This window comes from Octodon degus, unplaced genomic scaffold (genome assembly GCF_000260255.1).
Source record: "Octodon degus isolate 3935 unplaced genomic scaffold, OctDeg1.0 scaffold00096, whole genome shotgun sequence".
NCBI classification, from domain to species: Eukaryota; Metazoa; Chordata; class Mammalia; order Rodentia; family Octodontidae; genus Octodon; species Octodon degus.
In genome coordinates, this window is record NW_004524672.1 from 3,742,707 (window position 1) to 3,759,052 (window position 16,346).

The 16,346-nt window shown below is 39.3% G+C and overlaps 1 protein-coding gene across 7 annotated transcripts in view; it reads left to right on the forward strand.

Annotated features, from left to right (window-relative positions):
* Positions 1-16,346, forward strand: part of Dock10 (dedicator of cytokinesis 10) — a 206,105-nt gene that overhangs the window by 157,960 nt on the left and 31,799 nt on the right. For 6 of the 7 annotated variants that reach the window (XM_023723036.1, XM_023723034.1, XM_023723035.1 and 3 more), the window contains exons 29-39: positions 1,235-1,318; positions 3,602-3,698; positions 5,971-6,015; positions 10,764-10,939; positions 11,065-11,181; positions 12,276-12,387; positions 13,077-13,198; positions 13,290-13,404; positions 13,493-13,559; positions 13,778-13,825; positions 14,253-14,354. In XM_023723036.1, the coding sequence (XP_023578804.1) occupies positions 1,235-1,318; positions 3,602-3,698; positions 5,971-6,015; positions 10,764-10,939; positions 11,065-11,181; positions 12,276-12,387; positions 13,077-13,198; positions 13,290-13,404; positions 13,493-13,559; positions 13,778-13,825; positions 14,253-14,354 (1,085 nt within the window). The remainder of the gene's footprint in view (positions 1-1,234; positions 1,319-3,601; positions 3,699-5,970; positions 6,016-10,763; positions 10,940-11,064; positions 11,182-12,275; positions 12,388-13,076; positions 13,199-13,289; positions 13,405-13,492; positions 13,560-13,777; positions 13,826-14,252; positions 14,355-16,346) is intronic. The other variant, XM_023723037.1, reaches the window with a different exon arrangement.

Consider the following 16,346-nt stretch of genomic DNA (forward strand, 5'->3'; position numbering starts at 1 on the left):
AGAAGAAGAAGAAGAAGAAGAAGAAGAAGAAGAAGAAGAAGAAGAAGAAGAAGAAGAAGAAGAAGAAGAAGAAGAAGAAGAAGACAAAACTCAAAAGAAAACTAGAAAGAAAAATAAAAACACAAATGACTTAACAAAAGGAAAAAAATTGTTAAGGAAAATTACCCTTGCATGAACACAGGTATATTTCAGTGGGAGAATTTCCACTTGATAGTATAGCAAGATTTTATGTTCAGGCCTTTCTGAGAAAAGAGAATTGTGGGTAAAATTGAGAAGAGAAGCAAGAAATGCAAAACCATTGTGAGGCACTGTCTTAACTCTTTGAACAAAAGAAAGGTGCACTGAACACCACGTGGTGCACACGTGCATGCTTCCAAGTAGAGAGAATGCATCCACCTCTGAGAAGGACTGGGATGAAATGTACACACCAGGCATGAACTCACATGGCAGTCTGCTGTGCTGCCTCCCTGAGGCACTTCGTGAGCAAGATGGGCAGAGCCTCCCAATTTACTTGTCGCCAGTGCCCTCCTCCCTACTACCACTTGGTTACAGACAGGACGGCTGTTGGTGTTTGTGAGCAAGGGCAGGTGTTCCTCCAAACTACCTGTGTCTGGGTTTCTCCTTGCCATAATCTCTTTGCTACAATAAAGATAGTTTGACCGCAAAAAAAGAAAGACAGTGGGCAGCTCCATAGAAATCTTAGGCTTTCCTCTCTTCCCTTCATTCTTCAAAGTTAAACACCCTCAAGTGAAAAAGAGAATAGCTACTCTCTTCCAGGGTCCTATGAAATTAACAAGGCCTTCCTGACCCATCTCGGTTCCCCCATTCCTACTTGCTGCTGTAGCCAACACTCACCACTCAGCAACGTGGAATCAGATCACTGAAGAACAGTAAGAAAATGCAATCAGACAGTCAAAAAGCAAACAACTAAAGCCTGTACTTTTCTATATAAAAAAATAAGGGCTCTGCCACTTCATTGAAAAATTATACTTGATGTTTCATACAATTGACAGATACAGGTTTGAAACTTTCTGATGTGTAGAAGACGCTGTCTAATATTTGAACGAGTTGCCACTGCAGTGAGTACTTGAACATATTTTAGAGATGCTTAAAAACAGTTACATAGCACATTTAGCTAAGTGTGTTAATTTGTTTCAATATGTGTAATTTTTTTTACACTCTTTCATGATTCCCCAAGTACAGACGCTTGAACTTAGAATTTTATCCTTTCTAGCGCTGCTTTACATTCATGGACCGAGGATTCGTGTTTAGGATAGTCAACAATTACATCAGCATGTTTTCCTCTGGGGATTTGAAGGTAAGAACCACAGTTGGAGTGATTATTTGCTAAACTCTGCATTATATTATTTATTTATAAACTGGTCTCCATTTATATCCGCCTACACATTAACCTCTCCATTCTCTGTAGGAAAAAATAACATCTACAGCAAGGAAACACAGCCTTTTAAATGTTCCATCTACTGAGCAGTCTCTCAAGTCCTTCTTTAATGGGGGAAAAGGCGTAGATGAGAGTGTTGGCCCTTCATTTCTATTTTCTGTTGGTGGAAAAGGGAATGGCTCCCTTTGGCTGTAATTTCTATGGCGTAGTTTATGCTGGGCCCTCTTAGATTTAACACTGGAACTCCTATTGGCTTGGGAAACCCTTAGGTCCTGGGCAAAATGAATGGATCACTCTACCCAAATAAAGATGTGTGTGTCAAAGGGACAGCAAAGGAACACTAGAGCAATAGTTCTCCAAGTGTGGGTCTTGATGCAGTCAGGGGCCCAGAAATCTGTCTCAATGGGACTTCCAGGTGATCTGCAAGCATTCTCAAGTTGAAAGCCACTGAAATGGGAGATGTGGTGAAGTATGCCCAGAGGAAACACAGACTAGAAATGCACGGGTCAAGAACTTTGCATGTGTTAGAGCTCTGAGGCTGCAGGCAACAGAATCTGACTCCAACTTGAGATAAGGGGGTCTATAGGAGGATACTGGGAGTAAGCAGCATCGAATAAGCAGCCGGAGAACTGGACTTGGAAGGACAGGATGCAAAGGCTCTTAGCACAGGAATGGTCACAACCCGGGGAACAGGCTGCTGCTGCTGCTGCTGCTGCTACATAATTAATCAGCTGGAGCCATTTTATCCACTTTAACAATCTGCTTTGGGTTGAAAATCCAGAGAAGAAACAGGGTGTCTATCTGCTATGGGCCACACACCTCTCTTTTAAAGAGGAAAGATAGAGCCCTGGATTAATAATTCCCCATTTGGGCTGGGGAGATAGCCTAGCAGTCTAAGCACCTGCCTGACAAGTGCAAGGTCCTGAGTTCGATCACCAGTACCACAAGCCATGCGGGCCCTGGAACCACGGGTACATCTTGCTGGCCACCGAGACTGGGAGTGGTGGCGCACGCCTGTAATCCTAGCACAGGGGAGGCTTAGACAGGAGAATCACTATGGGTTGGAGCTGTGCAGCAAGAACCTGTACCAAATAAAGAAATAAATAAATTTTTTAAGGTTTCAAAAATATAATTCCCCATTAATATTTACCCATTGAGAAAAAGGGAATTCCTGAAGGGGAAATTATCTAATTTGGGAAAGAACAACAGATATTTTAAAAAACCCAAAAGTAAATAATGATAATCTTAAACCTATTAGGTCATGCTTAGGAGCCTGAACATTATTTTTCTGGAGTGGAGAATTATGTTTGGTTATGTGTCATTTGGTTCTGAAAATATAATTCTCTAAATATTTCTTGAAAAGATGCTCTCTCTTTTTGCGCTTTCGTTATGCTTGGCGTTGGTAGACACCATTTAGATACACTAGCAGAAGACCTAAAGGACACTTTTTTCAAAAGCCCAAACAGAATGTTCTCAGTGAAAGATAATGAACAAGCAGAATCTAATGATACTGCTATTGACCTCACAGCACAGAAAGTAAGTCAGGTGCTTTCTTTGTTTGAAATGGCAAGATTTTAAAATGGGAGCTAACGTTGCCTCAAAACATGATTCTAAGACATCTGAATACATGGGGAATGTTTTACTTTGTGTGTGAGTATTAGGGGATATACGAATGACAGCCTAACTTAGTCTTAAGAATGATTATTTAACAGAGAGGAGAGTGAAACTAGAGCCGTTGTGACTATGATCATGGTTGCTACTGATCTTTGTTGACCATGTCCGGATTTTATTACTCCCATATTAAGGTAGCAAAGAAAAAGTCTTTGTCTTATGATTTGAGTCAGTTTATGAGGGAGCTGTCTCCATGTGGTGCAGCAAGGCTTTTCTCCCGATTAAGGTGGTATGACATGAGCTCAGGGCAACCACTGGGATCGGATCTCATGTGGACTCCAAATGTAGGTTACAAATGAGGTCATTTCCTGAGGAAACCTTGAGCACTCTTCAGAAGCAGATCCTACTTTGGAGGGGACAAAACCTGTCAAATGCAACAATGAAAAAAACAACCAAAACTAGAAATGTAAAAATGACTTAGTTGTCACGCAAAGTAATTGCTACTTTTAGGGATAAGTGCAGATGTTTTGTTCGTATATATTACCTTTCTTAATATATCACTAGTAGTCATTCAGTGTGCCTCTTTTGCAGACCTTATGCCAGTATAAATTTGATTTTATCCAAGAAGTGTGTCAACATGAGCACTTTATTCCTTTGTGTCTCCCCATAAGATCGGCAAACATTCCAGGTACCAAACAATTCCTCATTTTTCTTACTTTCTCTCAACTGAATACTTTTGCATTTTCCCTTTTTTTTTAAATCATTTTCCTCTTTTCTCAATCACAGCTTTTATCTGAATTTGTAGTACGGGTATCAGAGCCAGGTAACCTGGAGAAAATTCAGAAGTTGTTGGTGTATGTTTGATAACTACAACTATATATTTCTTAACTTTTGCCTTTTTCTCTTCATTAAAGAGAAAGTCAACAACATTTTAAACAGGGTTTTATTACGTCGATGGATTTTAACCTAGAAGCATACTGTCTTATGCCTTACTAGCTACAAAAGATAGCTTTCCATAGATTTTGGGACATAAAAATTACAAGGAGAAACAGGTATATCTTTGAGTATAATTTAATTTAGGATTATCATATGTATAATTTTGCTAAAACAAAGTTGTACAAAGAACATTTGGATATTTTGAAGAAGAAAGAGAGGAAAAGAAAGAAGGATGATGTCTCAGTTACTCTTCTCTCCTTGCTGGGACGAATACCCGACCCCCAAAATGAAGGAAGGAAAGGTTTATTTAGCTCACAGTTACTGAAGGTTCCAGTCTGTACTCCACGGGCTCCAAGGCCGAGTGACACATGGCCTAGGGCAGCAGTTCATGGTGGCAGCAAAGAGCAGAGAGCAAACTGGGGAAGTAGCAGCAACAACAGTGGCTACAGAGAGCACGTCTGCCTCTCTGTCTCTCTTAGGTTGCATGCAGGCTATCTGCCCCAGGCTGGGTGTAGCTCTCACACCCATAATCCCAGGCTCGGATCATGAATTAATCACAAACCATAGAACTGCACCTAAATGATTGCACGAGGCTTTTGGGGGACAAATACACACAAACCATGATGGGGGTGGGGAGTGGTAGGGAGGGAAGAGGAAGGGAAGGCAGGGGGAGGGGAGCAAACGAAGGGGAGGGGCAGAGGGGTGAGGGGACAGCAGGAGGAGGGGAGAAGAGGAGAAGGGAGAGTGGAGAGGAAGGGATGGAAACATTCTAAATACCTTTTACTACCAAAGAGAGGAAGAGACTGTCTGTGTATCCGGGAAGGAGCTTCGTACTTTCTTCACTGTGCTCAGTCAAGCATAAATAGTCCACAGGTTATTTTCATTTGTTACTTCTGTAATTAAAACATTGTGTATGTGCATGTATACATAACATATAGCTGGAATATAACACATACATTCTGATACACATAAAAGTAGGAAAATCACGATAGAGTAATAGACAAGCATTACTCATTTAGACATCAGAAACTAATCAAACATGAAGAGACAAAGAAAATACTGAAATGATTTAGGAATTTGAAATGCTACTAAGCAAAGGGTAGACTCTTCAGAAGTTGTGATTTTAACGTATATGTATATATTTGGTGCATGGTCTCACTATGCAGCTCGGACTCGTAGTGATCCTCCTGTTTTCAGCCTCCCCAGTGCCGGGACCTGGTCTGTCAACAACTCAGCACTCCCAGGGGCAGGGCCAGTGCAGCATATGCTGCCGGGGATTGAACCCCAGTCCCTGTGCCTGCCTCAGCAGGCACTTAGTCCCCTGAGCTATCTCAGCAGTCCTGATTTTAATATTCATAAGAATGAAAATTAAGATGATAATGAATCTCCTTGTAACTGTTATAATTTACACTAACACTGTAGAAGGAAAATTATATTATCAATCTATAAATATTTTGACACTTTAATCTTAAATATAATCCATTTATATTATATCATTTTCTAATGAATAAAGCATATTCCAAAGAAAGAGGGGTGAACATGGTATTTTGGACTACAACATTATAAGTCTTCTGTTTCTTCTGATTTGAATTTGTTTTACAAATTAATGGGAAGTCATTATTGATTAGCTAAGTTAATTAAGATATTCGAAAGGACAGACCTTTATTGGGTCATTTTGCTTCCAGTAGCTGTCAATCTATACTCAGGTCAAGGCCTGATGAGTCTATTTTGTATGTTGAGCACCATAAACAGGGAGTATAAAAATATGTTTCATAGCAGATATCTTTTTATTAGAAAAATATGTGCTCATAATTCTTTCTTAGGGAAACAACCAATCTATGGTATTCATGAAAAATGACAATATTGAGAGATTCATTTAAAATTTAAAGAATAGACTTTAATCTTCCAGTGTAAATTATATAGCTAATAAATAAATACATATCTGATATATATGCATATATCAGATATTATATATCTGAGTACACGTGTTATCTTATCATTTTGTTTATTTCTATTAAACCTAGATCCTTTGACACCTTCAGAATCAATTCAAGAGTTACATGCCTCAGGTAAATAATAACTTATATTACCTTTTTAAAAAAAAAATACATCAATGATGTTGATGAGTAGAGATCTTACAGATTAGCAGTTTTCACTGGTAAATAGCTATGTCTTTGATTACATTATCAAAATATTCAAAATATTGTCTGACTTCTTCTTTGGCCACTGATAATTTAATGATTCCCTGACTTCAATTATTTCATATTTTCCTCACCAGACACAGAATTGTCTTGAGTTCCCAAAGCATCTGAAATTTTCTTACTATATTCAAAAACTAAAATTCCCATTTAAAAATACATACTTACCCAATACACCTGTTGCGGATTGTTGAATGCACGCGCTCACATGCGCTGGGCAAGCTCGCGGCCACCGAGCACCACCTCCACTCTTTGGTTAACTTTATTTTTAGACAGGCTCATGCTCAGTGACCTCGACCGGCTTCAAACTTACGATCCCACCGCCCGAGTCTCCCAGGGCATTGTGATGAAAAGCATGCATCTCCACATCCTTTTGTCACACCGGGCTTTATATGACGTTATACAGCGTAATTAACTACAGTCACCATGCCACGCATTCCATCTCTGAAATGGATTCATCTTAAAATTGATAGTGTGTGCCCTCTAGCCAAAATTTCAGTTTCTTTCATTCCCTAGCCCCTGCCAATTGCTTTTGTACTCTCTCCTCCTATTTATTCACCATTCTTAAGATTCCATATGGAATATATATCTATATATGTGGTATCCTGTGTCACTGTTATTCCTATATTTGGCTTGGTGTTTTCTGTTTGTTTGTTTGTTTGTTTGTTTGTTTTTTCTGTATTTTAGGGAAGTGTCTACAGGGTGTTCAGGGTCTCACTACTAGATTGGACTCGTAGCAATTCTCCTGTTTACAGCCTCCCAAGAGATGGGATTACGGGCGCGCACCACCATGCCCAGTCTCAGCCGCCATCTCAGCGCACCCCAGGGGTAGGGCTGGCACAACAGGCCTGGAGATCAGACCCCAGTCCCTGTGCCTGCTTGCAGGCACTTTAATCCACTGAGCCATTTGACTGGCCCTTGGCTTGTTTTAATTAGCATGAATGCCCTCTAGCTTCACCCATATTGTTGCAAATGGCATAATCTTCCTTTTTTAAAGAGTAGAACTCTAACCTATAAATGGACACTTAGGTTTGTTTTCATATATTCACTGTCGTGAATAATGTTCCAACACACATGATGGTGAAGATGGTTCAACAAGATACTGACTTCTGTAAAATTGGAGAAAAAAAAAAAAAAGATACTGATTTCATTTGAAAAATGACAAAAGTTACCAAGTGCTGGGAGGATACATGAGGAAAGGGTACCCTTACACACTGCTGACAGCAGTGTGATTTGGGGCAGCCCACTGTGGAGAAAGGAAGGGAGGTTCCTCGAAACTGCCATGAGATCCAGCAATCCCACTACTGGGTAATTATCCAAAGGGATTGCAATCAGTCTGTCACTGAGACAGGTACATTCCCATGTTCGTCACAACATGACCCTGAACCACCAAGGAATGGGAACAAACTAGCTGCCCATGCTGCATGGATGAAGTAAATGTACAGACACACAACGAAATGCTATTCAGTCATAAAATATGAAATCCTGTCATTTGTAGCAACATAGATGGAACTGGAGATCAAGTAAAATCACTTTTTGGCCTTTGGGCTAAGATCAAGTGTAGAATTATGATAACTAAAATAAGTCAGACATAGAAGACAGGAGCCACATGAGTGAAATCACATAAAACCTAAAGAAAATTGATCTAATAGATTTTCAAATGAAAGGAGGACCAAGAGATGGAGGGAGGGGAGGGGAAAGGGAGGAGATGGGAACGTACAAAGAATTAAGTTATGTACCAACTTCCATAAGGAGTGCACAGCATACATTATGTATGACAGAGATGTACTGCTAAAAACAAAAGCTGTAAAAAAGAAGTTAAGAGTAGGGTAGTGAGTACCAAAGGCCAAGAAAAGTAGGTGGGTAAATGGAGGGTAGGGAGAGGTTGACAAGGGGTCACTAAGTTGCAGTTAAACAGGAGAAAGAAACCCTAGCATGCCACTGCAAAGCACAGTGGCTGCAGATAGCAAAGGGTGCTGCAAATGTTGGGGGATAGAAACACTGCACCTGTCTTAAAGATCATCGTGCACACATGTGCCAAAGTGCTGCGTGGACTTCATCCACAATTTTTATGTTTTCACATATCAATTAAAAGAGAAAAATAATTGTTTGAAAAAGACTGATTTCAATTCTTTTAAGTAGATAGATGGAGGTAACATCACTGGGTGGTATGACAGCTCTATTTTTAATTATTTGAGGGACCTCCTGACTACTTTCATTTTTTTTAATTTTAAAGAGAAAAAAACAAAAAAAATCACAATAGCAAAGACAAAAATAAGCCAATATAAAACAATAAAAATGGTACAGACATAGAAGACAGGAGCCACATGTCTTCAAAACAAGAATAGAAAATTAACAATGGTTGTTACATTAAATATTGTCACCATTAAATTTGTTGCGGAGATTACCAGATATAGGCATGCAAGATTGATCAAACAATTAAACATTAAATCATCCTCTCAATAAGTCTTAATTTTTCCTTGTCCTTTTTATGTTTTTTAATTTATTTTAAAGAGTATAGAAATATTAGATAAGATATTAGAAAAGATCCACATTTTAAAAAACGAGATGAAAGGTATTCAGTATTAGTTGTTATACTGCACAGCATGGGATGCTCTACCTAGAAGACCCAAAACGCTCCACCAAGAGACTCTTAGAATTAATACACAAATGTAGTAGCATAGCAGCACACAAAGTCACCACCCCAAAATCAACAGCATTCTACCCCACAAACAATAAACTCACTGAGAAACAAATTAGAGAAACCATAGCATCCAAGAAAATGAAATACTTAGGAATTAATCTAACAAAGGAAGCAAAAGATCTATATAGTGAAAGTCGCAATACTCTGAAAAAAGAGATGGAAGAGGATTTCAGAAAATGGAAAGACATTCCTTAATTCCTTGCTTTCTGTATTGACTGTATCCATTTATAAGCGCTCCAACGAGGTACAAGGAATTCCTTTCCTCCACCCCTCCCTACACTTTTTTGTCATCAGACCATAGCCATCTGACCAGGAATGGCATGATAGGTCCCTACAGTTTTGATGTTCCCTTCCTTAATTATTAGCAATAGTGAGCAATTTTCATATTTCCATTGGTCACTTTATGTCATCTTCAGAAAAGTGTCTGCTTGAGTCCTTTGCCCGTTTTAGCCTAATTACTTGTCTTATTTGTTGTTGTTTTTGTTTTGTTTTATTTTTCACTTTGTTTTTTTGCTTGCTTCTTTGTTTTGTTTTTCTTAATTGATATCATTCCAACATACATGATGATAACATTAACATACATCATAGAGAATTAGGGCCTGGACGTGCTCTATCTTGCTGCCCCCTTTTTCCAATTCTTCTCCTTCCAACCCCCTTCTCTTCCTTATGTACAAAAGCTTTTGTTTTGTTTTCGTCTATTTTGTTTTGTTTCTGCTGTTCAGATGTCAGTTTTTCTTTGTTTTGGATATCAGCCCACCATCAAATACAGGGCCTGCATGTATTTGAACATCATCTGTTGGTTGTCTTTTTTATTTTATTGATTGTTTCCTTTGCTTTCCAAAAAATTTTTGTTTGATTTAGTTTCACTCAACTATTTTGCCTTATGCTGCCTGTGTTTGGGGATCATGTTCATTAAGTCATCGCAACACCAACATCAAGGAGTTTGTCCCTGGTGCTAGGATTACTGTCAGCAGTGACACTTGTGCAGCACATTAGACAATTCTGAACAAACCCATTCTTACTGGAAATCGTAACATCTTTTCTCCATAATTCCAACTCCATATTTCATAGCCCTCTTTGTTTTCTCTCTCTCTCTCTCTCTCTCTCTCTCTCTCTCTCTCTCTCTCTCTCCCCCCCTCTCTGTCTCTCTCTCTCTCTCTCCCCTCCATCCTTCCTGCTAAACCAACCTATCCTGATTTTACTGCTACTCCTCAGTTCCTGCAACCCCAGCAGATTCACCATCTCTTCTCTGTCCCTTCTTTATCACATAGCTCTCTTTCTTCTCCCTACCCTCCCATTCATTTATATCTTACCTCCATCTTATTAAGTACATAAAGCATGAGTCTAAGGAGATTGCTGGCCTCAAAGCCTTACTGTTTAATCTTTCCTACATAAATGTACACGGCAGCAGGACATAATGACAGTGTGGAAGTACGTGCTCAAGTTTCTCCACCATCCAACCCCACTCTATCACTCAAGCCTCCATTCCTCCCACTCCTCTTTGAGTGGCTGGGCTTATGACCCCCAGCTTCCTGTCCTTCATCCACTCCCTCCTCCATCTGCTCCTTCAAATATTTGTACTCCCAAAGCTTGAACATCCTTAAGGGCCCAGCTCAGTGTATCCCTTCCTGGCACATTTTCCAATTTCTAGAGGCAGAATATATGGTTTCAACCCCTGTACTACTGTTATCATACCACCCTTACTGAGCAAAACAGTTGGCATGGTGTTTTCCTCTGTATTTGCTTTTGTTTGTACACAGAACATGCCCATCTTCCTAACTGCTCCAAGACATTTAAGACGATTATCTTACTGACCCTCTCTTCCTGGTGGAAGGAGTTAATAGCAGTTACCTCACTATTTATAAAGGGATTGTTACTTTGTCAATAACACAATATCGTTTCTTTCCTCACAAAGATATGCCGGAATATTCTGTCACAAATGAATTTTGCCGCAAACATTTCTTGATTGGAATTTTGCTCCGAGAAGTCGGCTTTGCCCTACAGGAAGACCAGGATATCAGGCACTTAGCTCTAGCTGTCCTAAAAAATCTAATGGCTAAGCATTCATTTGATGATCGATACAGAGAAGCAGTAAGTGGTCTTCCTTTCTTCCCTCCCCAGACACTATTTAATGGCTCACTGCATTAAATGCATATCAAACCTACACGCCTATTGATTTTTATGTGAATCATTTCTTTGGCCCCCTTTTCACCTAGAGAAAGCAGGCCCAGATAGCTAGCTTGTACATGCCCCTCTATGGCATGCTGCTGGATAATATGCCAAGGATCTACCTGAAGGACCTGTATCCTTTTACAGTCAATACGTCGAATCAGGTACATCTACGTTCCATTTCAGATTTCTATTTTAACAATGAATGCGTCTGCGTACATTTACACCCTGCATGGCCATTTCTGTGAGAAAATAAAGAATTAATGCTTCCTGTGAGGTGCTCACATCAACATCATTGTTGCCAGGTTGGCCATTGTAGGCTTCCGCCTGGACTCTCTTCAGAGTTGTGTTTTGATAGTCTCCCGTTGTCTGCATCGTCCTCTAATTCTTCCCAGTTATTAGAGCCCCTGGGCTGCTTTCCCAGCCCCGCTCTCGGGCCATCTCCTTCCCCCTTGCCCCCACCACTGTCATCATCGCCTTTACGCCCCTGTGGTTTCAGTGTGGACAAGTGCCTTATTTGTAGTCAGGACTCAGAGGTGGCCTGTGACAACCCACCACAGTGACTGCACAGCAATCTACATAAGATCCATCGCTTGCCTTCCATCCCAGATGACGGACACGTGGCTAAGTCCAGTAACAGTGGCCAACAGAACCACCCAGAGTTTGAGCCAGGCCTACAGAAATGTTTTGGTCTAGTACCTCATTCAGTGCCCAGCAGTATCAGTTACTATTTATGTGACTTTTGCTAAGTTCACCAGCCTCTTTAAGCCTCTGTTTTCTAATCTATAAAGTGTGATGAAATACCTACATCACAAGATCCCTACGAGGATAAACTGTATAACAGAAAGCATTTACCATGCATCCAGGCATATAAGAGCTATTTGCCTGGCATCTAGCAGCTATTCATAATCTAGTCTCTGGTGGTAGCAATATGAATAAAATAACCCAGGATAATGCTTATATATAATCTATATTGTATCCCACAACTATATTAGTAATTATCGCTGTCACTTGGTCCTATCTCAAATATTATTCCTACTACACTACTAAAAATCATATACGAAAATCAAATTGTGACTAAGAGTATGATTTTGACTATATCCACTTTCATTGCCTACTCTGGCAGACAATGTTTGCTGGAATATAAAAGATCAAATTCAATGGCATCTAATTGAAAGTATAATGGAGGAGGCATATGTGGGTTTATAATGTTGAAACATACTGCTTGCCCTAAATCTCTTCTATAATTTGAATGCAGGGGTCTCGGGATGACCTAAGCACCAGTGGAGGATTTCAAATCCAGACCTCTATGAAACACGCGACCTCTGTGGATACATCATTTTCTAAGGATGTTTTGAATTCCATAGCAGGTACTTGAAAGCACTTGTGTTTAACATTCATCTGTGTTTACAGTGCAGATCATTGTGCCTTTTACCCAATCCATAATTCATATGCATAATATATCTGGCAAAGCCTACTACATCGATACGCCCAGACTTTTTACATATTTCTTTGAATGCCATCCAGTGATTTCACTTATACTAAGTGTCCATCTTTGACTGGCTTAAGGAGCAATCTGCTCAGATGTTATCAAATTACTTCGCTCTGGAAACAGCCTTTAAGTTTTCATTGCATACAGCCTTTTAAAATATAATAGCTTTTCAACTTTAAAGATTGTTTTTATGAACTATTTTTGAAATGGCATTTTAATTTCTCATAAACTGTCAGAAGTTGAAAGCTCCTTCCCCAAAATTATCTTTATGGGATTTTGCTGAGGCATTTTTTAAAAGGCACTTTAAGAGATCAAAAGAACACACTTACTTTGCTTGTTTCCATTTATAATGGTTCCGATTTTCCTGTGTCCTTAAAGATCTCTGTAGTGACCCTAGAAATGTCACATATCTTTAGTGACAACTCTGAACTCTATTTTGAGACATTTTCATGACACAATAACCACTTCTACAACCATAATCATCCTTTTGGGTTCATCATTTTAGCTTTTTCTTTTCTGTTCCCATGCATCTCATTGTCGTCCGTGTGCTGTGGCTTGTGTTTGCAGCCTTTTCATCAATAGCTATTTCTACAGTAAACCATGCTGACTCCAGAGCATCTTTAGCAAGTCTTGACTCCAATCCAAGTACCAACGAGAAGAGCAGTGAGAAGACTGACAACTGTGAAAAGGTACAGCTTCACTTCCGAGTGGGGGGGCTCATCAGAATTACAAGCCAAAAGCTCTTATTTGCACTGTCTCGGTTGGCGCTTTAATTCCTAGATTCCAAGACCTTTGTCTCTGATTGGGTCAACTCTTCGATTTGACAAGTTAGATCAAGCAGAAACCAGGAGTCTTCTCATGTGCTTTCTTCACATTATGAAAACAATTTCAGATGGTAAACAAAACCTTTTCAAATTGCATATAAAAAGTGAGAAAACTGTGCGCTGCAAATGCCTTCATGCTGTGTTTTGTTTTTCTTCTAGAAACTCTGATCTCCTACTGGCAGAGAGCACCTAGTCCTGAGGTGTCTGACTTCTTCAGCATCTTAGAGTAAGCCACAGAGTTACTTAGATAACACGTTGACCTGGAAATTTCCCAAAAGCCCCTGTCCCACCTTTCATCCCAAGAAACTTTATAATAAATTATTTATCAATAGTAGTTAAAGAAAACTTAATATTTCTCTTTCAATATACTTAGATAAACAGTTAGCTGTGTATAAGTAAAAGGGTATGAATAATTATACTGTGGCCCTCTTTTTTCCTTTCTAGTGTTTGTCTTCAAAATTTCAGATACCTAGGAAAGCGCAATATAATAAGGTAACAATCTTAAATTCCAACGTTTAATGGAGAGTTTTTAAAAGCATAATGATGTGTTAATGCATCAGGTCAGATTTATAAATACATGTCAGAAATCATAAAATGCAAATAAGGATTGTAAAGTTGACTTCACATTATAAACCGAGGTTTGAAAAAAAAAATAGATAGATAGATAGATAGATAGATAGATAGATAGATAGATAGATAGATAGATATGTAATATGTGTGCTTATTTTCTCATGAGAGACAAAAACAAGCCCACATGACCCTAATTTCCTACTTCAAGAAGAAACTGGGGTTTTATTGTTCACTATCTCGCAGACCAGGAAATATTTCATTGTCCTGCCAGTGCTTTGTCAGATGCCATTCTGTTTCTCTATGTAAAGTACAGGTGCTGAACTATGATGAAAACTTGTTTCCCTTGCAGAAAAATTGCTGCTGCATTTAAATTTGTGCAGTCCACCCAGAACAATGGAACTCTCAAAGGATCCAACCCTTCCTGCCAGACGTCAGGTCTCTTGTCACAATGGTAATGTCCCATTTGCTTGATACGTGAAATCGCTCGAGTGTGTACATACACGTATCTGCATGCATAGAGAGAAGTGGATACACTGACATAGGCATAGAAAGATGACAGAGAGACAGAATAAAGTGTTGCAAACCAAATGGAGAAGTCAAGGAGCTCTCGACTTATCTGAATAAGTTTCATAGGCACTTTCTTTTCTTCCCCACTCACTAGCTTGTAAAACCAGAGTTAAGGACTATGCCTCATTTATGTGCACTTAGAGCACAATGCCTCGAATAGAATGAGCCTTAATGAGAATTTCAATTTAATTGAACCTGAGAGGTACACATAATTTCAATAAATGCCTCATTTAATTCTTGCTAATTTCCTAGTGACAAAGCGAAATTTGTGATCATGTCTGCCTATTCTTTTCAGTAATTATACTGCTTTTGGAAATGTTCTTAAAGCCGAAACTGTTTTTTTTTAAAGATCAAAAGAGGAAGCATGGAGGGCCCCATCAGCCTCCTCTAGAGTTCCTAGTCATTGGCCTGATTTTCCATGTGTAAAGGACCAGTGACTTCTTCATTAGCCTTCCAATGTGAAACATTTGCCCCGAAATTCCACCTCAAAGCTCCTTTGGGTCTAATAAATAAGAACTGTTTGCTGCAATTTTCTCTGGTTTGATTTATTCTCCCCATAGGCCTTAGAATAATACATAAGATGAATATTTTAGAGAAAGAGTTTTAGAGGAAAATATGAAAGTGGTATATAGTCAATAAATCATAGAATAAAATTTGCCACCATCTCTAGAGACCTCTTGAAATTGCCTTTGAGTGCCTTGGAGTAAATTTTTAAAATGTATCGGGCGTGTTTTGCAAATGGTACGAGAATGGAGGGCAGTAAAAACTCGCTTTCCCTGTTGACTTGTAGTGCTAATCCACAAAGGTCACTGCAGCTGTCTGGTAGACTGGATTATAGATGCCCTCAAATTACCAGGCAGGTGCCCCAGCTGCCCTTCAGCTTCTAAAAATTAGGATTTTTTTCACAAGTGCCAGGCTGAATTGCACTCAAAACCTGGAACAATGAGTCCTGAGGGTTGAAGTCCCAAGGTCCAGAATTCAGTACTCCTTGGAATTTCAAAAACAAGCCACACGTCCTGAGCCACTGAAGCACAAGGTCAGATTTCCAGGGCTTTGACCCATCCAGACCCTTTGATTCTGCCCAAACCAAAATTCATGAAGAATGTGACAAACAGAAAACCACACCTACCACAGGTTTGACTCTTAAGAGCATCTCTCGTTGCCTGCTTTCCTCCAAGGGCTGCTGGTAGGGGTGGTTTATGAGACAGCAAATATCTCAAGACCAGAAAACCTTTTCTTTGGCCAAATCATAAAGTCAGAAACAGAAAGCATCCCTAACTCCACAAGGACACTGAGTAATTTTCCCATTGGAAGTCCCTCAGCACATTAAATGAAAGGTATTGTCAATATCCTTGGAGATAAACTTGTCACAGAGAAGACCCTCAAGCACCAATGTCCTCACAGTGACCATGTGTCAGCTCCTAAGAACATGACCCAGATGGAATTCTGAGTGACCAGGAACTTCAAGACATAACAAAACAAGCAGTGTTTTAGACCAGATTTTATACCTGTCCACTTTAAAAGCAATTTGATCTGTCCAAGCTTTATAATATTATAATTTCTAATTCCCAGAACTGGTTGATCTGCTAGTAACCAACTCAACATCCATGGTTCATTTGATTTCATCAAATAATATGAAAAGTACTTGACAAGAGTCAACTTAACTGTCAGTTATTCAATGGATTAACCTCCTAAACACTGTTTTGACTTAAATAAATTCACCCAAAAGTATTTAAAAGTCACTATTATCATGATGCTTATAGTGATTTTTTCCATAATTTTATTGAGAAACAAGTAGCAATGAGACAGTTTCAAATCAAATTGGTAGGACAGTTTCAATAATTAACACATTGCATACATTCTTCCTAGTGGTTAA